The sequence below is a fragment of the Gallus gallus genome, chromosome 1 (assembly GCF_016699485.2).
Source record: "Gallus gallus isolate bGalGal1 chromosome 1, bGalGal1.mat.broiler.GRCg7b, whole genome shotgun sequence".
Lineage (NCBI taxonomy): Eukaryota > Metazoa > Chordata > Aves > Galliformes > Phasianidae > Gallus > Gallus gallus.
In genome coordinates this window covers 1,557,720-1,582,339 of record NC_052532.1, presented here as the reverse complement: position 1 = coordinate 1,582,339, position 24,620 = coordinate 1,557,720, and the positions used below count along the sequence as shown (strand labels likewise).

General features: G+C 46.0%; 1 protein-coding gene across 6 annotated transcripts; it reads left to right on the top strand.

Moving 5' to 3' along the window:
• The first annotated feature begins 17 nt into the window (after window positions 1-17).
• FBXO18 (F-box protein, helicase, 18) lies at window positions 18-24,469 on the top strand. 6 transcript variants are annotated; one of them, NM_001080210.2, is made up of 22 exons: window positions 18-104; window positions 1,280-1,658; window positions 2,196-2,360; window positions 3,081-3,613; window positions 4,529-4,659; window positions 6,201-6,336; window positions 6,552-6,742; window positions 7,806-7,922; window positions 9,384-9,478; window positions 10,695-10,863; window positions 11,866-12,094; window positions 12,779-12,866; window positions 12,998-13,084; window positions 14,459-14,595; window positions 15,688-15,787; window positions 16,000-16,121; window positions 16,477-16,552; window positions 17,865-18,062; window positions 20,134-20,259; window positions 21,742-21,848; window positions 22,562-22,690; window positions 23,604-24,469. In NM_001080210.2, coding segments are annotated over exons 2-22 (3,057 nt in total). In that variant the 5' UTR covers window positions 18-104; window positions 1,280-1,657; the 3' UTR covers window positions 23,724-24,469. The 6 variants fall into 6 exon arrangements, with proteins under 6 accessions (NP_001073679.2, XP_015139126.2, NP_001384841.1 ...); XM_015283640.4 differs by having other exon boundaries at window positions 2,193-2,360; window positions 23,604-24,468; NM_001397912.1 differs by lacking the exon at window positions 1,280-1,658.
• The last annotated feature ends 151 nt before the right edge of the window (window positions 24,470-24,620 follow it).

Sequence of the window (24,620 nt, the reverse complement as noted above, 5' to 3'; positions counted from 1 at the left end):
CGTGCCGGAAGTGGAGTGAGGGCGGTAGGGGACACTTCCCCTTAGCAACCAGCGGGCTGCAGCCCTTGGAGGAGTGGAGCAGAGGGCCTTGATCATGGAGGGGGGTAAAGAGGGGGCTATTCTGGCAAATGTTAGAATTGGGGCGAGCAGAGGAGTGGGTGGTAATGGGAGGAGCGTGGGTAGTGGGCGTTTGGCAATGGGGGGAGGACTCTTGGTGGTAGGTTCTTTAGCAGTGGGAGGGGGAGCTGAGCCACGAAGAGAACCCTCAGCAATAGGGTTTTTTTGCAATAGGAGGGCCCTTTGCCATTGGTCCCTGGGCAGGGGGGAAGTCCTTGGAAATTAGGGAGTAGCTGGGCAAGGAGGGCTTGTTAATGGATCCCTTGGAAATGGGAGAGGGGCAGGGGGCTTGGAAGTTGGTCCCATGACTATGGAGGGGGAGGTTCTGTGGTAGTAAGGGGATCCCTTGGTAATGGATCCTGTTGAGATGAGGGAGGTCCCTTGGCAGTGAAGGGGGGCCCTTAGTAATAGGGGGTCCTTGGGCAGAAGAGGAGTCCCTTGGCAATGTTGGCAGGGAGGGTTAGCAATTAGGATCTCCCTTGACACTTTAGGTAGGGGTTGAGTAATAGGCAATGGGCCCTTTTGCCATGGGGGGACCTTGGTCATTGGACCCCCCCCTTTGGAAATAAGGGGGTCCCTAGGCAATGGGAGGGGGTCTTAGCTGTAAGGAGGACACTTGCTAATGTGTCTCTTGGTACTGGAGGGTCCCTTGGCAAAGGATCTCTTGGTAACAGAAGGGAGTCCTTGGAAATAGGAGTGCTATTGGCAATGGGTCCCATGGCAGTAAGAGGGTTCCTTGGCAAGGGGATGTCCCTTAGTAGTAGGGGGGCCCTTAGTAGTAGGGGGCCCTTAGCAGTAGTGAGGACGCTTGGGAATGGATCCTTTGGCAACAGGGGAGCCTTTGGCAATGAGTCTCTTGGCAATGGAGGGGGTCCTTAGTCATGGACCCCTTGGTTGTGGAGGTGTCCTTGACAATGGGTTCACTGACAGTGAGGTAGAGGGTTGGTAATGAGGCCCTTGGCAATAGGGGGGGCCCCCATCTTGTATCCCATCTCTCATGAGATCTTTTGCTGTCCCTGGATGAAGCTGGTTCCCCAGCTTTGACATTCACCACGACCTCATGCTTAAGAGAATTGAGATACTCCGACAATTGGAGCCATTTAACATTTTCAACATCAAGTGAGAAAGGGCATTTTTTAACACCCATCTCCTTTGCTCGCAGTCTGCCTCGCTTTGCTTTTTATCTGCTTGCCTTCCCCATTTTGAGGAATGAGGAGCTCTACAGGCACTCTGAGTGCTGCCCCACAGAGCTGATGTGGATGGAAAAGCAGAAATGCTGCAAGCAAAACGAGCTGACCCCTGGATGCTGCAGCCTGTTACCCTTCTGGCTGCCACAGATATGCTAGAGAAGTGTATTTTCTGCAGCTTGGAGTAGTGATAAGACAGTCTTTTACTGGTAATTCTCATACCAGAACAAAGCCCGCCCTCTGGGGTGGCTTCAGTTTCTTTGCGTGTGTCCAACGTTGGTGCGAGTTGCTTTGTTTATATGACTTCTGCTGGCTGCTCTGCTTGAAGAGGAGAGGACATCCTGCACATTTCCAGTAAGATTTTCTTAAAAAAAAAACCCAACTCTTTGGATGATTTTGTTTGGCTTCCTCCCTGTCCTTCTTAGTCACGGCTCTCTGTCTCAGGCATTTGCACTGCTCAGGGTCCCTTGGCATTCTCCTAATGACACTTTGCCTTTATGCAGCTGCCTGTATTTGATTCCTCAGCGTACACAAAATGTACACAGGTTCTGGTTTTACATTGCCCTGTTGTATTCTGAGTGTCAGGCACCACAGGATGGAGACTTAGAGCACTGCTGCAGAGGCATCATCCAGATGTTGCACTGCATCAAGGAGTTTTAGCACAGGGTTTGGACTGGATGGTCTTCAGAGGTTCCTTCCAACCCCTGCAGTTCTGTGATTCTGAGTTGTAAAAGCTCCTACTGGGAGTTATTTGGAGAAACTCCTGACCAGAACACTGGGACTGCATTGTAACACTTCTGAGAAGAAATTTCTGTATCTGCATGCACCAAATGACTGTTTGCTAAGTTTGCCTTTTGCTTTGTTGTTTGTTTTTGCATGTTGGCAAAGCAGTGAAGCGATTTAAGAAAATGCACCTTACAGCTGATGACTGTGAAGCTCTCAGTCGGAGCACTGAAGGTTTATCCTCCCTGACACAGCCATTGAATCAAAGGCGAAGCAGAGGAGATGTCAACAGGGGCCTCCAACCCACCCACAGAACTAGGACACAACCAGGAGGTACACAGTTTGCTTTGGAGCCTGAGGGATTTGGGGGAGAAAAACTGCAACAGAGCAAAGTGCGTTTGGGTTGTTCATCCTTGAACTTGTGCTGTTGGAGGGGAATGAAATGTCAGGCAAGGTGAGCTCAAATGAGACTCAGGCATCAGCAGGACTTAGTAGGATGGCTTTTTTTATTTCCCTTTTCTTAGGCAGTGCCTGGTGAGTGAGACCTCTTTAAGCTTCACTTTCATGAGCATCCAGGATTGAAATGTGCTAAAATCAGCTTGTGATTTATTTATTTTTTCTTCAAAATTTCCTCTCAGCTAAGCATCAGGATATGTTGCAGACCAGGAGCAGGACAGAACGGTCCTAGGGCACTCTTGGTGCTGACAAGTTGGATCAATGGGCTTCATGGATCAGAAAAGGGAGAGGCTGGGAGCAGTCTGTTGCCAAGTTTCAGTTCTGTTTACGGTCTCCAGCGCTTTCTGACATTGCAGCCAGGAAGTGTTTGGCAGGAAATGGCTGTTTATCCTCTTAGAAGAGTCCGTCTCATTCACCCTGCAGTTGGGGGCAGCCTGATACAGGCTTGGTGCTGTGATCTCCTCATGGTGTAGTGCAGAAATCAAACCTTGAAGCTACTGCCCAACACAACCTCGCGTCTCCTTGTTAGCTCAGACAGGAGCAGTGTGCTTTGTGCTGTTTCTCTTGACCTCACTGATACTTTTCCTCTATCCTTAGCCCAAGGGCGGCAGAAGAACATCATGGATTACTTCAAGGTCTCTCAGAGACAGCAGGCAGTTGCTGGTAGGACAAAGGACATAAGCATCAAGGAAGAAGTGCTGGATCCTTTCTTCGCTGAAGATGATGAAAGTAGCATCTCCAGTGTGATGGAGACAAGTGGTGATTCCTCCTCATTTCTAGAGGATGAGTACATGGGAAACTCAAGAAAACGGCCTCTGTCCTCCACAGCTCCAGGCAGACTTCAGATAGAGAACGATTTGTGGGGTGAGCCTGAGAAGAAGGCAGTGGTGGTTCATCCTGAGCACAGTCAAATCAAGCAAGAGCTTGATGATGAAATAGAGATCGAGCCAGTCCCTGATTCACACTATGGGCTCCTGGGGACTCGGAACTGGGAAGTACCTCAGGGAAGCATTGAAGACTTGCCTGATGAAGTCCTGAGGAGCATCTTTGCTTTCCTACCAGTGACTGATCTGTATCAAAGCCTGAGCCTGGTGTGCCGCCGCTGGAGGATTATTGTTGGTGACCCATGGGTAAGGACTGCTGTGACATCGATTCAAGCCTGGCCCTTCTCTTACTGCTCTGCTCTTTCTCAGTCTTGTGGTTGCTGTAGGAGCATCTCTGCCTTTCTTTGTACCTTTAAATCCCTTGATTATTCCCTAGTGCCCACATCCTTTCTTACTAGATATTTTTGGCATTCATGACAATGGTGAATACCTCCTCAGATGACAGCTTCAATACTAGGGTAACTTTATTTGATGCATTCTTCCCATACATGGAAAGAACATCCTGTAACACTCCACCAAATCTCCTTTCACTCCTTTCCTTGCACTTTTTTTTCCCCAGCTGTGATCATGCAGGAAACCCAGGCTACCAGACTGGGCCATATCCTTTTACAGCCAGTGTACATCACTGTGTGCATGTCTGCCTGCATGCAGTGTCTGCTGTAGGTTAGTTTTAAGAGAAAGACCTTTAATTCTGTATTTACAGAGTTTGTTCATCTACGGTCAAGGCCCTCACAGTGCAAACAGTTGTAAACTCTCTGTTGATCAACTGCTGCCCAGTCTAAGCAGCAGGATATGGGAGGGCAGGGCTTCATAGACACATGGATTTAAAACACTCAAACCCCTCTCTGAGCAGATCTGTACAATAGAGCTGAAAACATACTCACTCCTTTAATACTTGGACATTTGAAGCCACACCAATGTCACCCTGTTCCCATTGCTCTAGAAAGAACAGCCTTTTGTTGGCAGGCTACGAGTAACAAGTCTTTCTGTCTTTCTTCTTTTCATCTCTGTCTCATGCTATATACCTGTTGCCATCAAGCTCCAGGGACTGTTTGAATTCCACGTCTTCTTTGGAAGTCATGTTGATTAGCTTATTGCTAGTAGAAGCCTATTTTCCTGCCCTCTGAGATGAAAGGTGGTGGTGTATGTTTCACATTCCAGTTCATCCCTTGGAAGAAGCTGTACCATCAGTACCTGGTGAAGGAAGACATGGCTCTGCGCAGGGTTGAACAGGTCTTGCAGGATTTTGCCATAACAGGTCAACATAAAGAATGTATCTTGGGGCTCATCAGGTGAGTCTGCTTCAGCACTTTGTAGCTGTATATCTTCAGGCTTTCATTGCTTTGGGTCTTCTCCCAATTTATCCTGATGAACTGCCAGGAGATAAATGGTGCTGCTTCCTGCAGGGGGACCACACTGGGGTGAGTGAGACTCTACTTAGTCATCCCTTGCAGTGTCCCTTCCACTTACATTTTGTGATCTGTCATTTCACCACTGCTTTTCCATCTCCTGATCAGCCAAGGTCTCAAAGAGGCTCAGCATATCCTTGTTTTAGCTAAAATGCAAGTATTTCATGGAGGCTGTGAGCTCTGTGCACTTCTTCCTGGTCCCTCCCATCTCCTAAGAGATGTGTTTTTTTTTCTTGGAGCACTACTGACTATCTGCCAGAGCTCAGCAGTAAGCCCAATTTGGGTCCTTGATACAAACAAGTGTTCTGTTCAGATATCTGTAGACTAGTGAGCAATTTTGTATGGCAGTTAAATGGTACAAGAAGAATCAAATTGGATTAACAGCAACATGGATCTATCTTCTGGAAAGAGAGTTTGAGACAGTGAGAAGGAACTTGCAGACTAACCACTTGCTGCAGTGAAGTATTTACATATGCATCCATGTTACAGAACTGCCAAGTGCTTGGCTACATGGCTTTAGGCACAAGAACAGGTTGGAAATCCAAGTTTCTTAGCTGTAGATGTCTCTGTTCATTGCAGTGAAGTTGGACTAGGTGACCTTTAAAGGTCCCTTCCAGCTCAACCAATTCTATGATTCATTCAAATGCTGCATCATTTGATGCCCAGGGGTATCCAAAGTGATAGCAGGTGATCCTCAGGACCTATAGCATATCATCTTGGTTTGTGAGACAGCACAAGATACTAAATGGCACTCAGCAGCTGTGTTTAGGGAGTTGGGCTTAGCCCTGGCATCGAAGGAAAGTGACAATGAAGCTCTTGGACTTCAGGAGAGCAGACTTTGGCCTCTTCAAAGATCTGCTTGGAAGAGCCGAGAAGATAAGGCCCTAGAAGGAGGAAGGTCCTAGAAAAGCTGGTTAATATTCAAGGACAGCCTCTTCCAAGCTCAGAAGTGGTCCATTCCAATGGATAGGAAGACATGCACAAATGCCAGGAAGTATACGTGGATGAACTCCTGGCCACATAGAAACATAAAAAGGTACACAGAACACGGGTAGCCTGGGGGGAACAGAGAGACATTATCCAAGCTTACAGAGTGAGATTAGGAAAGCCAAAGCCCAGCTGTAATTGAATCTGGTCAGGGATGTCAAAGACAACAAGAAGGATTTCTGTGAGTACATTGGTGACAGAATAAAGAGTGGGGAAAACACTGCTGAATGAGATGGGGAAGCTGGTGATGGGGAGCTTGATGATCCATGTGGTCCCTTCCAACTCAAGCCATTCTGTGATTCTATGATTTTCAGGCATGATAGACAAGAAGGTCATCAGGAGTAGTCCACATGGATTCACCAAGGGATGTGGGTGCTTTTTGATGTGCTTACTTGATAAGGCTTATTTGCAAATGCTACTGTTCCCCTTCCATGCAGGTGTGTCTCCACCATTCCCACCAGCAGGAACGTAGATCCCAGTGCAGTCCTCCAGTGTTTGAAGGGTCACCACCTCTTCTCAAGGGCTGAAGTCTGCATCACAAACAAACTGCCACACTTACAGAGCAAGACAGGGGTAGGTTAAATGGTCATTCCTCTCCTTCACCCCACAGTTGTTGGTGCTTTAAGGTTAGTTCTGCCCTCCCATATATAGAAGTTCTCCGCTTGAGGCTTTACTCTGTACTGTTCAGGGGGATGGAGTAGAATTTAACTGTTCATTATGGCATTAGGGTTGTTTCACTTTGACTAAAGACTCAAATCTTTTTGCTCGGTCTTCCTTCTTGTTCCCAGCCTGAGTACATGTGGGCCATCATCACAGCTATGGTGCTTTTCTCCGATGGTGTCCGTGACATCCAAAGGCTGATGGCATGTCTGCAGAGACCCTGCTCTTCCCTCTCCATTGTGGATGTGACTGAGACACTTTACTGCATTGCCACACTGCTGTATGCCATGAGGGAGAAGAACATCAACATCACTAACAGGTAAGGAATGGAGAGATGCCCCTTTCAAGACGTGGCAATGTGTAATATACAAATCAATGTTCATAGTTCTGTTCCTGTTGGCTGGGGCTCTGCAGTTCCTTGGTGCATGCAGTTTCTCAGGAACATGGAGGATGAAGTAAGGATTAAGAACACACATTCATATAGGAAGTCTGGAAAGGAGCTGCACTGAAAAACAAATCAGTAGCCAGAAAGAAGACAGTTTTGTAAGCTGCTATCTGCAAGGCTGAACACAAATGTGGAGTTCATCCTTTGGTTACTCAACCATGGGCCATATGCTCCTGCTACCAACCAGGGAAGTCAAGGTGCTTGTTTGGCCTGTCGGTGACAGCTAATTGCTGGCTAAGATAATTAACTTCAGTAAAAGTCTGCTGAAGATGTGGCAGACAGAGGGTGTCATTCACGTGTGGTCAAAGTCACCCTTGTCCCATCTCCTTGGAGCACATGAGCAGAAATATGAATGACCACCTCTCTTCTGCCACTGTCTCTTCAAACCACGCAAGGTTTGTGATTTAGCTCATAGGGATTTAAATAGCCCCCTAGGAACTGTCTTGTACCTATTTACAGCTCCTAGAGCAGCCAGTGAGTCTGAGCCTGCAGTTAATTTAAACCCATGGAGTTGCTTTGCTCCTCTCTTTGCACTAACAAAGCACTGTGAAGCACTGTCAGGGCTAACACACTTGTGTGAAATCATTTTAAGGCAGTTATTGGAACTGATTCACTTTAGAGGCCCAAGCTAACCCCAGATTCTGTTTCATTCTGCCCACAAGGGTCCTGTGGACTCTGATCCCAGGTCACGTTTGCATGGCAGACACAAAATTTGCAAACCTAAAGCAGAAATAAGGCAGAGGACACAAACAGAGCTGTCCCCGTGGTGCCTTTGTGGTCACTTTTCAAGGTATAATGAGCTGCACTTTGAAATACCAATATTGTCCCTACAACCCACAAAGCATTCAAGATGTTGCTGTCTTTCAGGTGGCTGCAGAAGTTTAATCTGTTATTGACGATTCCTTAATGATAGATTCCCTCTTTTCCTTCCTGCCAGGATCCATTACAATATTTTCTACTGTTTGTATCTGATGGAAAATGCTTCTGTGACTGCACCACAGGTGGTAGAAGAGGAAACACCATCTTCACGCTGCAGGCAGGATTTCTGGTCCAGGTAATGACACGACAGGTGATCCAGGCAGTGTACGGTGAGCCCTGGATGCAGAACAGACTCCAAGATTCATAAGGATTACCACAAAACCTCAATCTGCTCCTTGTCACCTTCTGCCTGAATTCTTAGGGGAAAGCCTTAAATCTGTAAAAATTAAGTTAACTGAATTTAAAAGTCTTTGTTCTGTGTGTTGGCAGAACTCAGTGATGGCTGCTGAAATATTGCAGAGCCTAAATCACTCCTAAATATACTCCCAAATCACAGCTCTCCCTGTGGATGCTTTGGAAAGAGGGGAGAGTGCTGTGCTGCTTTAATTTTAACAGTCAGTTTCTCTAGAAATGCAGGTTGCAGCCATTCAAAATGAGGGCTGACATGCTGGTAATTATACTGTAGCACAAGTGGCATGGAGGCTCATCTGTGAATACAGCTGCAGGACATTAATTCAGCTCCTCTTTTCTGAATCCTGTTAGGTAATTGTTATATATTAACTGTTACACATACAGTTGCTGTGAATTGTCACTAGATGGTAGCTTGCTTCCTAAAAAGGAAGGACGGTTAAGGTTAAAATACTTTTGCGGCCTTTAGAGAGCTGGGCTTGATTCCCCTTCTGTTGGGTTGAGTCACTTAGCCTCCCTGTCCTCATCCACAGTAATGCTTTCATCCTTCACAGAGGTCTAGAGAAAGTAAATCCAATAAAACCCCTCATGATCTGTTGTACGACAGTGATAGAGACCATAATGGAAACAAAATTGAAGGCAAACAAGTGGTGGGTTTAATTGCTTCTTGGTTTCCCAGACCTTTTGTTCTACTCCTTCCTTTTTAAGCATATATTTTTTTTTCTGAGCAGAAATTTAATAGAAAATAAATCCTGAAAGCAGCCAGGTGCTGAAATGTCAAGGATATCTGGAGAAGCCTTTATACCTTTCCACATCCTGTGGGGGAGCAGAGCTGGTTCACACTGTGGGCTGATGACAAATTTCAGACCTTTATGAATAAAACAACTGCACTCCAGCAGGAAGTGCTGAATGCCTTTCTGAACATTAATCACAGCTCTCAGCTCCCACGTGAGGCAGAGATAATTGATGTCCTGCACTGAGGAATCTGAGAGCAATTTTAAGATACGTGCTCTCAGAAGCAAGAAGACACCTCAAACTCTAAGATGCTGTTTGCTTTCAGTGAGCCTAAGCCAAGAAAGCGTGGCTGAGTGCTCTTGAGAAGGTCTTTTCCCATGTAACCTTTTGCAAGGTTTACTTTTTGCTTTCCCTCTCTCCAGTCTTATTCTGTGGAAGGTACTGCCTTTTTGCACAATGATCAGCTTGCCCCAGTGCCAACCTCCTGGCTGTGGGATGGGATAAACCCTTTGTGGATCTCCTTCTGATATTAGATTCATTTATGTGGGAGAATGTTTATTCTTAATTCCTTTTACTTATTTAGGGTATTTTTTTTCTTTCTCTCTTATTTTAGTAGTTTGTCTGAAGTGAAACTGACCCACGAACAGCAAAGGATTTTGAATCACAAAATTGAGCGTGGTCAGATAGTGAAAATTATGGCATTTGCAGGTAAGAGCAGCAACACAAACCAAGAGATCTTCTGCTCTCACTCTCTGTTCTGAAAAGGGAAGTCATATAAAACCAAGAAAGCCTATTTAACAGGTGAGGGAAAAGTAAATCATCCCCTTTCACCTGCAGGGGGCTTTCCTCCATGCTGGAGGCTCAGAGCCAATGGATGTTGTCTGCAAAGGGACATGCAGTGCCAAGCAGTATGGTGGTGATTTTGTGTGTCCATACAAAATCACTGTGTCCGAATGACAAAAATGAGGTTGTTCACAAACTCTTGACAGGTTACATGTAACCACAACCAGATAGAGTGGAAAAAGAGCCTGACAAACCTTGTTACCCCTCTTCAAATGTGTGGCTGAGGATCGTTGCCAAAGCATCTGTTAGATTAATGTAATGGTGATGTGGCAGAAAAGCTTTATCTTTCTGCATCTGTGTTGCATGTAGAAGGTCTTCAAAGCCTCAGACATCTCTCTGGGGGGTTCAGCAGAGTATCAGTGTCACATTCACATGCAAAACGTGGATGAAATATGCTTTGGTACCATTCCTTTCATGATCTGGGCTGCATCGCTCATAGAAACTCATGAATCATTCAAAAGAGCAGTTTTGACGTTTCATTTGCCAAGCTGCCTCTCAAGGGAACCAGTATCTCTGTGTGTGCTCAGGCTTCTAGAATATTGGAAAGCAAAAATGATTATTTTTCAGAGCTTTTGGGCTGCAGAGTGTAATTTTTCAAAGCTACTCTGCTCTATGGCTTCTGATTTCATTCGAGTCAGTGTATAAATCCCCATTAGTTGCAAACAACCCTGCTATGTGGTTAGTACAGGAAGGTAATCATAGAACCTTAGAATGGCTTGGGTTGGAAGGGAACTCAAGGATCATGAAGCTCCAAGCCCCCATCACAGGCAGGGCCACCAACCTCCACATTTCATACCAGCCCAAGCTGCCCAGGGCCCCATCCAATCTGGCCTTGAATACCTCCACACATGGACGGGGCATCCACAGCCTCTCTGGGCAGCTGTTCCAGCAACTCACCACTCTCTCTGTAAAGAACTTACCCCTGATATCCAATCTAAATCGTCCCTCCTTCAACTTCAAACCATTTCCCCTCGTCCTGCTCTTATTTACCCTGTGCTGTCTACTCTGCAATGCTAACAGAAGGTGTGTGGATTCATTCATTCTTGACAGTAGATGATTTTTGGGTAATTCTGTTCTTCAGGTACAGGAAAGACCTCAACATTGGTGAAGTACGCAGAAAAGTTTGCTGACCTCAGTTTCCTCTACGTGACATTCAATAAAGCTGTTGCAGAGAGGGGCAGGCTCGTCTTCCCCAGGAATGTCACATGCAAGACTTTTCACTCGTTAGCATTTGGAAGCGTCGGCAAACTGTGAGTGGGAATTTTTTATTCCCTATGGGAGAAGGGAAGAGGGTGGCAGGAGAGGACGATCTGAACTCAAGAAGGCCAAAACAATAGGGGAGACAGTTGATTTCTTTCACCTGCTTCAAGTCAGACTGATTCATAGAATCATAGAACGGCCTGGATTGAAAAGGACCACAATGATCATCAAGTTACAACCCCCCTGCTATGTGCAGGGTCACCAACCACCAGACCAGGCTGCCCAGAGCCACATTTAGCCTGGCCTTGAATGCCTCCAGGGATGGGGGATCCACAACCTCCTTGGGCAACCTGTTCCAGTGTGTCACCACTCTCTGTGAAAATTTACTGTGATGTACTGTTTCCAAAGTCTTTCAGGTTGGATGGGTCAGTGGTGTTAACACCCATGTGAGCCTGAGGAAACAGATTCATTTCCCTGTCAGTCCCATAGCTATTTCGAGGCTGTTCATCCTGCTTATGTTTGTAGCCAAGGAGCACTTCACAGGGAGATAGAAAGCCACTGAGAATGGATTTCCCCACTTTCTGGCTTAATTTCCTCACCTTGCACATCAGTGGCTCTAGACTTTGCTTTCCTTTAGCAGAAGAGGGTTTTTCATAGCCTGAGTTGTACTAATAATTCAGCTTCCACCATTACCAGTGATTATGTTGGCACATCTACACTGCAGACAGAAGGGAAAATGATCCATGGTACGAAAGAGGGGAATCCTCTTGCTTTGTTCTGAGAACACTCTATAGTTGCAGGGGTAAATGATGGGAATACCTCTCTGCCTTGACATTCTATCAATAAAAATCTGTAAAACAAACGAGTCTGTGGTCAGGAGTATAGTGAGGCATACGTAGGCATAAGTAGGCACAGATTTTTAAGGTGTTCCATTACCAGGTCAAAATAGGGTACACTAAACAGCTTCTGTGAGTGTTAGTGTGCATCACGAGCTAGCTTCTCCAGTAGACTTTTGCTGTGTGTTTTAACATCTCTTAATTTTTGTGGCACAGCTATAAAGAGAAAGGCAAACTGAACTTCTCGAAGCTCTCGGCGTACTCTGTGAGTTTTCTTATCCAGAACCGTGAGGGACAATCTATCTTCATCAGAGGGAAAACGGTCTCGCAGACCCTTGAAAACTTTTTTGCCTCTTCAGATGAAGAGATCTGTGAAGAGCACACGCCTATTTGGTTCAAAAACACCCATGGAGAGAGAAAACTTGTCACCCCAGAGGAAAAGAGAGTGAGTACCCATGTTGAAAGAAGAGTTGGGCTGCTGGGACTTCTACAAGGGCTGTAGACTGTGGGCTGTAGTCATCCCATATCTCGTTCACAAGCTTTCATTATTCAGAACTGACTGTCAGAAAGTGTTTTTCCTCTGGTGCCAAGTCCAAAGGAACTGGAGTCTGATTGCTTGCACAGCTGGCATCTAGAGAGTAGACTGACATCTCTTGCTGCTCATTGCAAATGTCTCTTCCCTACAAGGGAAAAAGAGAAGAGATTGGCATGCATTTGTATCAGTGCCTGAGCAGTGGCATGATATTACGTGTGAACACAGGAAACATTTCATTTGTCACTTCAATAGGCAAAGCCAAACCCAAACATTCTAATCCGGACTACAAACATGTATCAACAACCCTTGAAGGTCTGACACTTCAGACAATGGGCTGGAGTTGTGAAGATAAACTTTTCTGCTCTGCATGAATCATTTGTGATTAGATCCAGCCCAAATGGCAGACCTTCAACCTGCAGTTCAACTCAGAAGTTGTCTGGAAAGAGGAAAGGAATTTAGAAGGAATATTGCATTTAAATACTGCAAGCCCATGATTGGCTTTTACCAGCCACTCTACCATTTCAAGTTCTACTGTGCCTGGACTCTTTTTTGCTCAAAACAATCCCTCCAGACCCTTTTGTTTTCTTTATCTAGATCAATGTGGAAGAAGCAAAAGAGATATGGCGCAACATGAAGAAGCTGGATGGAGATGTAGAGAGGAAATACAAGATCACCTGTGATGGTAAGAGAGTATAGATGTCAAATAGCCTTCAGGTAGTGAGCAGTCATGCAACTTCCAAGCCAATGCTAGGGCTAGAAGCTGCTATTCTTAAGAAATCAAGACAAGCAAATGACCCTCTCTCTTTTTCTCAGGGTATTTGAAACTCTGGCAGCTCAGTAAGCCTCAGCTTTCAGGATATGATGCCATTTTTGTTGATGAAGCACAGGACTGCACACCAGGTGAGTGGGAAAACATCTGCAGCCTCCCTAGGTCAACTTTCCTGTTGGCTTTCTTTGCCAGGGGTATATGAGGAGTAGCTCTGTTGCAAAGCATGTTGAGTAGGTTCTGTAAGGAGGTCGGAGTGGACTGAATTGTGTGCTGAAGAACACAGGAAGAGGGGCAGAAGATGGCTTGGTCTTTTCAGCAGCTGTTAAATCAGCTCAAAGGCTTCATCAGACTGTCTCCCACTTGTATTCTTTGGAGACCTGAACTTGGAGGATTTAGCTTTGCCTAGTTGCAAATGATGAGTGAGCGGAGAGCTTAAGGATGAGAATTAAGCAACAGGCTAATATGGGTGCTACTGTTGTGGGTGTATACTACAGGCTGCCTGATGTGAAGGAGGAAGTTGGTGAGGCCTTCTGCAGACACCTGGAAGTAGCCTCATGATCCCAGGCACTGGTTCTTCTGGGGGGCTTCAATCATCCTGATATCTGTTGGATAAGCAACACTGCCAGGCACACACAATCCAGGAGGTTCCAGCAGTGTGTGGAGGACAGCTTTCTGATGCAGGTGGTGGAGAAGCCAACAAGGAGACATGTGCTGCTGGACCTTGTTCTTACCAACAGGGAAGGGTTGACTGGGGATGTGAAGGTTGGGGGCAGCCTTAAATGCAGCACCTATGAGATAGTGGAGTTCAGGTTCTTACGTGGAAGAAACAAGTCTACAGAACATGGAAAATTGGTCTGGCCACTTGTGAGAAATATAGGAACATCGTCAGGGCATGCAGGAATGCAAGAAAGAAGGCTGAGGCCCTCTTGGAATTAAATATTCGGGATGGAGCAGTTTATTCTGGATGTCATCTCCAAGCAAGTGGAAGAGAAGGTTATCAGGAGTAGTCAACGTGAATTCACCAAGGGAAAATCAATGCTTAATCAACCTGGTGGTGTAGAGACCAACCTGGTAGTGTAGAGAACCTGCTGTAGCAGGACTGGACTATTTCCAGAGGTCCCTTCCAACCCTTATGATTCTGTGATTCTATGAACTGAAGGGCTTCACTGCAGTGTGTGCCCTAAGTCAACATCCAGGTCGGTGGGGATGTGTGGTGGATTTATGGTGGGCTCACACGTATGGGATTCAGATGCTGTGCAGTTCCAGACCAGGAAAAAACTCTCAGACTAAAATAGTGGGAGGCTGCTTATAGAGTTCTCAGTGAGCTGCACTCTTCTCATTGCTCTTCCACAACTTGCTTTCTCCTGCAGCTGTGTTAACCCCTTCTTAAGTACCACAAGTTGTCAGGAAAGAGGTCTTTCCTCTCTCCAGGCACAAAATAACACGCAGTTCACTTTGTCTTTATGAGCAGGCCCTCTTTTAATGCTCTGTTGTTTTTTCTGCAGCCATTGTGGATATTGTGCTGTCACAGACGTGTGGTGTCATCCTTGTAGGAGACCCTCATCAGCAGATCTATTCCTTCCGAGGTGCTGTCAATACTCTCTATACAGTGCCACATACCCATATCTACTACCTGACCCAGGTAAGAGCCTGTGTTCATAGAATCACTAAAAACCCATCACTGCCGTGCTCACTAAACCACAATGAGGGTCTGCTTTGGGTGGATCACAAACAGAGTGGAAAATGTCCTTCTGAAGGTATGTAGCCGGCCTCTCAAGTTCATGGCCGTGGAGTATTTGCCTTGCATGGGTTGGTGGTGTGCTCTTCAAACTCCACACCTGTCATGCCTCTTACTGGAATGATCTCATGGCTTGAAAAATGGGTAGCGAGATATAGACCTTAGTGAATGGCCCATTTTGAGGACGTCTTCTCTTTCTGTGTGAGCTGAGTTCTCAGCTCCTGTTGAGTGTGCAGGGGCAGATACCCTCCTTGCCGTACTGCTCGTCCTACCAGCACAATTCGTCCATGGTATCTCCTGCCCTGTTCATCTACCAAGGGCATAATTTTCATAAGCAGCATCAGCCAATCTGAGTTTACCCCTGAAGAGAGCTCCCTCCCTCTTTCAATACATATGATGTTTGCATTTCCAGGCTGGGTTATCTAATCTGCTGTTCTAACAGAACGCTCTCCCTGATGCATTTTTTTGGCCTCTTTTGTCTTGTGGCTACATGGTTTTCACAGCTAATGTAAAGGAGGCACCTTCAGGACTCTTTGCAGAATAGATCAGCTTAAACCAACACGACAGGCTCTTCTGCAGCCAGCTCCTAAGCCAGAACTGTCACAAAAAAGCCTGTCCGTGCAAGCTGCCTTTTTTTCCTTGCACCATGTCAGCCTTGCCAAGTGGCAGCAAACAGGGACAATTACACAGGAGCAGAGACTCTAGTCCCTGCCCACAGGACAGATATGACATACCCTACTGGGAAAGAGTCTTACTGAAATGGAGAGGCTGAAAACCATCTTTTGCCCTATGTGATAGTTCTTATCTTACAGCATGGTTCCTATTACCTTGGCTGGAAGAGTGGTTTCTTGGAATAACTGGGGGGGTTTGGGTGCTTTTTCTAAGAGAAATATTGTCCAGAAGTTTGGTGAGAATTGTATATACTCCATATATAGTAATGCTGTTGTAGGTTATAACAACTTCTTTTCATGATATTTTCTTCCCTTTTCCATGTAGAGTTTCAGATTTGGTCCTGAAATAGCTTACGTTGGAGCAACCATTCTAGATGTCTGCAAGGGCATCCGGAATAAGACATTAGTGGGTGGAAACCAAGAGGGTAAGTCATGTTCTTGCACCACACAGCTCTCTTCAGTGCCCAGGAGTTGCAGATCTGCATTCCTGGAGGCATTCAAGGCCAGGCTGGAGGTGGCTCTGGGCAGCCTGGTCTGGTGGTTGGCGACCCTGCACACAGCAGGGGGTTGAAACTAAATGATCACTGTGGTCCTTTTCAACCCAGGCCATTCTATGATTCTATGATTCTTTGTGCAGGTGATGTAAGAGGCAGCATGGAAGGGAAGATAACAATGCTATCACGAAGCAATTTCACTGTGTTTGAGGACGCTGCAAAGCTTGCTGGAAGAGAGAGGCAGATTAAAATACACATCATTGGGGTAAGAGGAAATTGTCAACACATCTTGCACATCCCCAAGCCTGCCAGCACTCGTAGCAGCAGCAACACCTTGAAATAGATGTGGTTGATCTTCTGAGTGCAAGCAACTCCTTCTGTGTGTGTGCATCTGCAGAAATTCACATGTGTGAACTGCAGGGACATTTGAGTGCTCCACATTTCAGAAGCCTCAGAAGAATCGTTCGTCTTCATGCTCCGAAACACAGGGAGCTGTGACTTAATTTGAGATGTTGTTCTGCACCTAGAGAGGCGAGATAAACAGCACCTTAAAAACAAAAAGGCAGCACCTTTACTTGTGTCTATTAAGCCAAATTGATGTGTGTTCTTTTTAATTATAGGGGCTTGTGCGTTTTGGCCTGAGCAAAATTTATGACATTTGGAAGCTCAGTCAACCTGCAGACGAACGGGAAAAAGGTGAGTACATAGAATCATAGACGGTGCATCCTCACCCTTCTGTCTGTGAGCTTCCCTACAGCAGCACTGGTGTTTCTCTATTTGCTGGAGTGATGGAAGGCTTCTGGGTGTTTTATTTTATATTTCCTCATGCAGTGGTCTGTGGCAAACTGACTTCCCACAGAAATTATGGGGTCTGTTATGGAGCCCTCCACAGCATCCTTCTGCAATGCCTTATCTTGACTCCAAGAGACCAATTAACTGATAGAAGCAGATACTTTAGGATGTTTTCCCTTTGATTTGATTTTGTTTTTCAGTCCTATTTTGGGGTTCATAGAATGGTGGAATATCCCAAGTTGGAAAGGACCCATAAGGATCATTGAGTCCACTCGTTTTTGTTGTTGTTGGGTTTTGCTGTTGTTTTAAAATCTCACTTGTTGTATCCTCTATCACAATTCTTTTTTCTCTGTTGACACCCCGTAGGAAATGAGTCATTCATTCATTTAAAATCTGTAGAATTTCATATGCATTGTTGGCAGAAATTCATATGCAGAATTGGCAGAAATTTGTATGCATTGTTATATGTGGAACAAAGAGAAACAAATGATTATAGGCATGTTGTTACTGATCACTGGAACATGAGTTACTGGGAAAACTCCTTGCCATGTGGGTACAAGGAGGGAATAATGCAGGTTGGATGGGCCCTGGGGCTGTCCCTGAGTTCCTTACTCCAGGCTCTGAAGTTCCATTAGAACATTTTCAGATTGCTCAGAACCTTTTCCCCTTGATTTACAAATTACCCCAGGGATGAAAGGTTTGCAGCCTTTTTAGGAAACTCCTGAACAACAGAAATGAGTGAGCTCAGTGAATGTTTTCCTGTTGCTCCTTCCTCAAATCCATCAACTTCTATGATCTTTACTGACACCTCCAACCCAGCCTCTTCTATGATCTTATGGTCTTCTATCCCAACCTCTTCTATAGTTCTGTGGTCTTTAAGGTCTCTTCCAACCCAAGCCACTCTAGAATTCTGTGCTGTTTAAGGTCCCTTCTAACCCAAGCCATTCTGTGGTCTTTATGGTTCCTTCCAACCCAACCTCTTCAACAATTCTGTGATCGTTAAGGTCCCTTCCAACTCAAGCCATTGTATGATCACAGAAGTCACAGAGCAAGGAGTACATCCCAAGCCCTTGCATCCCACAGCAGCAGTCCATGCACTGCTGCACACTTGCCTTCTCTAATATTTACTCTGAAATTTGATGAGATATAAAAAAAAAACCCTACCATTATGGTTGCCTGTTAAATAGACACGTATCGTCTGCTACTTTCCCTTCAGCAAACCTTGTGATAAATGACTCCTTTATCAAGAGATGGGAAGAAAACGAGGGCTTCATCGGTTTGAAGGATTATGCAACACGTGTTGATGACAAAGAGCTGGAAATGAAGATTAGGATAGTGGAGAAGTTCAAAGAGCGGATCCCTGAGTTGGTGCAGAAGATCGAGAGCAGCCACGTGTTGCAAGAAGCTATGGCAGGTAAAGCCAAGCTGTGTCATAAAGAAACAAGTTCAAGTCTTTTCTCAGCACAGTTTCAGTGCTGAATTCATCTTGTTCTGCAAAAAGGTTGGAGGAAGCTGGTCTTTTAGGGAGAAAGGAAGTAAGACAATAAGGTATATCTGGGTATCCAGGTGTTCAGGACAATGAGCCTGCCACCAAAGAATTGCTTAATGTGGCATTGCTAGTGGCAAATAAAGCTCTGGGTGCAATATTTTCTACAGGTGGAAAGCTCTAGGACTGTGTTCTGCTTTTTTGTGCTTGCTGTCACATTTGCCCTTCAACTTGCTGTACTTTAGAGATAGGCAACAAAGCAATGATAATTCAACAAATGAAGAATGTTCCTGGTTGGGAGCTGGGGCTGGGGTTCAGGCTGCTGATAAGCAGACATCATCTTTGTCTGGGAAATTGCCTGTAGCAATCTACATTTCTATGAGCAGTGCTATGCTCCCAGTTTGCGTTTGGGAAGAGGTGAAATGCATGCAGAATGAAATTATAGAATCACAGAATCGCTAAGGTTGGAAAGGACCCACAGGATCCTCCAGTCCAACCATTTGCCCTTCACCAATGGTTCTTGCTAAACCATGTCCCTCAACACAACATCCAAATGCACTTTGAACACCACCAGGCTCAGTGACTCCACCACCTCTCTGGGCAGCCCATTCCAGTGCCTGACCACCCTTTCAGAGAAGTAGTATTTCCTAACGTCCAGCCCGAATCTTCCCTGGTGCAACTTGAAGCCATTCCCTCTAGTCCTATCACTGTCACACGAGAGAAGAGGCTGACCCCCAGCTCACCACAACCTCCCTTCAGGTAGTTATAGAGAGCAATAAGGTCTCCCCTGAGCCTCCTCCTCTCTAGACTGAACAATCCCAGCTCCTTCAGCCGCTCCTCATAAGGCCTGTGCTCCAGACCCCTCACCAGCTTTGTTGCCCTTCTCTGGACATGCTCCAGGGCCTCGATGTCTTTCTTACAGTGAGGGGCCCAAAACTGGACACAGTACTCGAGGTGCAGCCTCACCAGTGCTGAGTACAGGGGGATAATTACTTCCCTGTTCCTGCTGGCCACACTATTTCTGATACAAGCCAGGATGCCATTGGCCTTCTCGGCCACCTGGGCACACTGCTGGCTCACGTTCAGTCTAGCATCAATCAACACCCCCAGGTCCATTTCCTCTACGCAGTCTTCCAGCCACTCTGCCCCAAGCCAGTAGCGTTGCCTGGGGTTACTGTGGCCAAAGTGCAGGACCCGGCATTTGCTCTTGTTGAATCCCATCCCATTGGCTTTAGCCCAGCTCTCCAGCCTATCCAGATCTCTCTGTAGGGCCTCGCTACCCTCAGGCAGATCGACACTTCCAGCCAGCTTGGTGTCATCTGCAAACTTACTGAGGGTGCAGGTCTCTGACTGTTTCCTCCTGAATCGTGAGGGGTTTTGTCTGCTCCCCAGCCAAGACTGCCAGGTTAGAGAGTGGAGAAACCTGAGGATAACTGGTCTGACTTTTAAAGACAGATATAAGGAAGGCATTCAGAACGTCTGCCTTTTCTTTATCCTCAGTGGTCACATTCCCAGCCTCATCCAGTAGAGAATGGAGATTGTCCCTGGTCCTCCTCTTACTGTTGATATACTTGTAAAAGAGTTTCTCGTTCCTCTTTACCCCAGCCGCCAGGTTGAGTTCAAGCTGGGCTTTTGCCTTTCTGATTTTCTCCCTGCACATCTTAACTTCTTTGTATTCTTTCCGGGTTGCCCGTCCCTTCTTCCACAGGAGGTAGATTCTCTTTTTCTCCTGGAGCCTCAAGAATAGTTCCCTATTCATCCACGCCGGTCTTCCATGCCGGCTCATTTTGTGGCTCAGGGGGACGGCCTGCTCATGTGCTTTTAGGACTTCCTTCTTGAAGAGCAACCAGCCATCTTGTACGATATAATGTTACAGAATGTTCTTGTACAAAATAATGATATTGTGAAATTAAAAATATCAATCACAGCAGCAACACGGATAATTTTTCCTTTGTTTGTTTGTTTGTTTGTTTGTTTGTTTTATGTGCTCTGGTTACAGATTACCTAATAGGCACCGTCCACCAAGCCAAAGGCCTGGAGTTTGACACAGTGCTGATTGCAGATGACTTTGTGGATGTACCGTGTGCCAGGGACAATAACCAGAGAAGACCTCAATTCATTATTGGTAAGGGAATACCTGTGTGTGGCACCCATTCTGACCTGAAAATGGGGAAGCAAAGCGTGATGCTGGTGCTTCTCTTGCAAGCTTGTGCTGTTCTAGAAATCATTTGATCTTGTAGTTCCCTTCTGGCAACACAGAGAGACCATACTTGGGATAGACACTGCTGTGAGCCATGTAGCACCCACCTGGTCTTGCTGTGCTGCTCTGCAAGTCATAGAATCACATAATTCATAGAATCGTTACAGTTGGAGAAGACCAAGCTTAAGTCCAACGCCAACTTATCCCCACCATGCCCACTAACCCATGTTCCTCAGTGCTACATCTCCACATTTCTTGAACACCTCCAGGGACAGTGACTCCACCACCTCCCTGGGCAGCCCATTCCAATGCATTACCACTCTGCTGCAGGACTTCTCATCTCCAAGATATCCATTGTCAACCCAGGAAGCCAATGGGTATCATCCCATGGGCATTTGAAATTAAACACCAGTCTGTATCTGTGGAAAATCATGCAGGAAAGCCTTCACCTGACCCTTCCCACAGCTTTCTCCCAGGATAATCAATGACAACGCAGCCAATTAGAAGCTGTTCATCAAAACTGTTCCCAAGGAACTGGCTCGTCAAGGACAATGTACTCATCAGTAGCTTCATGCAGGTCATGCCAACCCCAAGGGTCAATCAGATGTGTTTGGGAGCCCATCTTCTTCTCCCAGGGTTGCACCCTTTATGCAGAAACAATTGGATTAAGGTATGCTGGGACCTTTGGTGCTGAGAGAAGTGAACACCACTTGTGTAAGGCACAACCCCTGAATCAAGACTGCCATTCACCCATCATTTCTTCCTCTGACTCATTGCCTGGCCTTGAGAAAGTCATTGAATCTCTCCCTGCCTCAGGATCTGCATAAAAATAATGATGATGTACTGGAAAAGACCTGCCATAGCAAACATCATTCTAAAGTGCCTCTTTCAAATCCTTCATTAGCAAAAAAGTTCAATAGGGAGCAGAGTTTCAGAATCCTTCTGGCCTTTCCCACTGTCTCAGTACATTGAACTAAATCTCAACCCACACGATGGCACATTTCAATCAGAATTTGAGAATAGAAATTATTCAGCAAACTATTCTTATTTATTCCAGTGGCAGCTTCAAGCTCTGATGGTGAGTTACCTAATCAGCAATTTTGCTATTTGCAAAGACAGCCAGATAATACATCACACTTTCCAGCTAGAAAACTTCTGCTTTGCATCTCCTCTCTTTCTTAATAAACTTTTGTGTCATTCCTTAGTTTGTCATCCAGAAATCCAAAACATGTCTACGGTTTTTCAGCCTATTCCAAGCTTTCCAGCCAACAGAAAAAGGCAGGGCTTATTGACATCTCTGTTTGCAAGAACAAATTTCCTAGAAAAGCTCTTGGTGCCATTTCAGGAGCGCCAGCTGAAGTTAGAGCATGACAGAGCTGTGCATTTGTGACCTTTCCTTCTATCTAGGCATGTATCCTGAGGATGAATGGAACCTGCTCTATGTTGCAGTGACACGTGCAAAGAAATGCTTGCTAATGTCACAGTCCCTGGAGCACCTTTTGGCATTGGCAGGGGTAAGTAAAATCCTTCCAAAGTGTGCAGAACCTGGAGCAGGGCAATGTTGGGCTCTGATAGCTGCACTTTGTGGCATACTGCTCTAAAGCAAAGTCATCAGTTTGGCTGAGCAGCACTGCCTGATGTGTAACAGAGCAGACATCTCACCCATCCTCCCTGCAACCAACAGGAACACCTCAATCGTGTTGCTCAGAGCCTGCTCCAGCCTGACCTTGGGTGTCTCCAAGGACGTTTGGAGGGTCTTTTTGTCATGGAGGAACTTAAAATAGGATTATAGTGAGATCACCCTAAGATTCATGCTGGAGGTGGACTATGACCTCCTCAATAGCTGAGAACACTCTGTACACGATTCCACTGCTCTGCACTGTGCTTTCAGTAGCAAGACACGTATTTGCAGTGGTGCAATGTTTTTCCCCAATCCTTCCTTTTGGACGTTGCCTTCATAGTCTCCCTCCTTATCTCAGAGTGAGGTTCCCTTTTCTGCTTGCAGTGCCCTTTGCTTCCTTCCTTGCCGGCTGCCACTGAACTCTGCTTGGTTTTGTTGTCGCCAGGCACTTTTTGGCAGTATTTTTATAAGCACTCCCTGCTGCAAGTCATTTCCCAGGGCGTTCACAAAAAAAAAAAAAAAATAACCCCAAAAAATCAACTGTTCCCATATCTCAGCTCCCTGTGAATGTTACTTTATTGTTGTTCTGCTTTTCTTGTCTTCTAGGAGCATTTCCTTCGAGTGGAGCTGATGGGTGAGGCTGTGAAGACCGGGGTTGCTTGTTCTGCACAACAGTGTACGCAGACATTGCAATCTGGCATCAGGCTGGTTGTGAAGAAGTTGCCTCTGATTCATGTACGTCCCCTCCAAACACTGCTTCTTGGTCTTTAGCAAGCAAGCCACGAAGACTTATAAGATCATGGTTGTCAATCATTAGACTTCACAGGCTGCTCTTGCCATGGGATGACTGTCATTATTCTGAGCCATCTCCTGGGGAGGGGACAATGTCAGTGCTAAGTTTCTATGGCAGTGAGCAAGGAGCATCCTGTGGCTTAGCCCTTTATTTCTGACCTCTTGAATGCATAATCTGGGGGTGATGGTCCAGTTCCTACAGAGTCACTGTGGTTTTGACCTCTCTCCTGAGGCTGTGGTATCAAGTGGAGACAGTCTGGGGCTTTTTCTTGTGTTATACCCCAGTTTCTCTTGGGGCATCTGCCTCACTCTGCCATCAAACATCCATCTGGGGATGAGCAGAGCATGCTTTGTCCCTGCCAGGAGCTGTGTGTGAACTAGCAAGAGGGTGACGATCTGATTTGGGTCCAGTTTTGGCTTGAGTTCCACCTTATGGCTCTGGGATTGATCTTCACCCAGAAAGTGCAGTCACGTGGCACATGGTAAATCCAGTGGGTGTCCATGTCTGGGACAGGAGATAAGAGATGGCTCTGATCCATCAGCAGGGAATATGGGCAGCGATAAGAACAGGATTCACTCTCTATCGCTGCGAAGAGCCATGCATGTATATGAGAGGAGAAACCAGCTGCCTGGCCATGCATCTTCTTCCTCCCCAAAGAAAGCCTGCGTGGAGACATTTGCTTGCAGCTATTAAGCAAACTGTCCCACAGTGGATTTCTTTGCATGGGAGGTGGTAGGAAATACTTTGGGCACATCACTGCACTCTTACCTGGTTCAGTGGGTTGAGCCCAAGGCTGGGAGCAGGAGGCTGCATTCTTCCAGCCTCACTCTTCTCTCAAATCTTTTTCCCCCACAGAGCAATGGCAGCAGGGATATGGGTGGCTACCTTTGCTATTCCTGTGTGCAGAAGCGTTTTGGCTCCATGACGCCCCTGGCCTTCCTCCCAGCACTTCAGGAAGAGCCCATCGTGCTCTAACGAAGCCTTCCAACTCCCAGAGCCATTGCCTCATCCCACAGCTGTGCTGAGTGCAGGATGACAACAGTTGTCACATCCATGCTCCAAAATCAGGTTGGATTCTTGGGACCAACTCCAAGAGCAGCCATCCAGGTTGTCTATAAGGAGTGGTGAGACCTTTTCTCAAGCCCTGCAGGAGGTGGTCAGCATGACCTGCATCACTGCACAGAAGAATATGCACAATACAAAGTTCATTGGACAGGACTGCTTTTTTTAATTGTTATTTATTTTTTGAGCATTAGTCATCCATTCTTTCCATCTGCAGGAAAACACTTTCAGTGACAAAGCTGCTGGGGTTTCCCTGCCTTTTCTTTCACATCGTGCCTCAGGGAAATCCTCATCCAACAGAAGAAGAACTTGATTCTGAGAAGTACCCAGAGAAACTTTTTACTCCTAGAAAATGAACTTTTTCTCAGAACCTGTTTCAGTGGGGACATTTTCACTGTCAGCTCTGGATCTCTGGGGAAGAAGGAAGTCATAATCTCTCCCAGCTGAATTTAAGTCATTTGCCTTACTTGCAGCCAAGACATTTCCTCAGGCTTAATTTCTCTTCTCTTTGTAGCAAAACACTGAGGGAAGAGAGGCAGCATTCGAAGAACTGCTTCTATTTAATTCCAGTCTAACACTGCTGATCAGAAAGAAGCCAGAGAATATTTTTAATACAGAGATAAAATTGATAGCAAAAATAAAAAGGCTTTAATACTTCCTTTTTTCTCTCCCATTAAGACAACTTCCCGAGTTGTACTTATTTTTCAGCCATCACAATAGCAATGGTACCAGCAGAATGGTGGCCCTGTCAATCAGAGGGTGGCTTATGCTGCCTGCTTGAAGGTAACACCTTGGCTTGTTGTCCCAGAG

What these genes read in the sequence shown, in the direction of transcription:
- FBXO18 (XM_040678084.2), top strand. An exon ending in AACTAGGACACAACCAGGAG is followed by an intron (nt 2,361 to 3,080) that starts GTACACAGTTTG and finishes CTCTATCCTTAG; the next exon opens with CCCAAGGGCGGCAGAAGAAC. An exon ending in ATATCTACTACCTGACCCAG is followed by an intron (nt 14,596 to 15,687) that starts GTAAGAGCCTGT and finishes TTTTCCATGTAG; the next exon opens with AGTTTCAGATTTGGTCCTGA.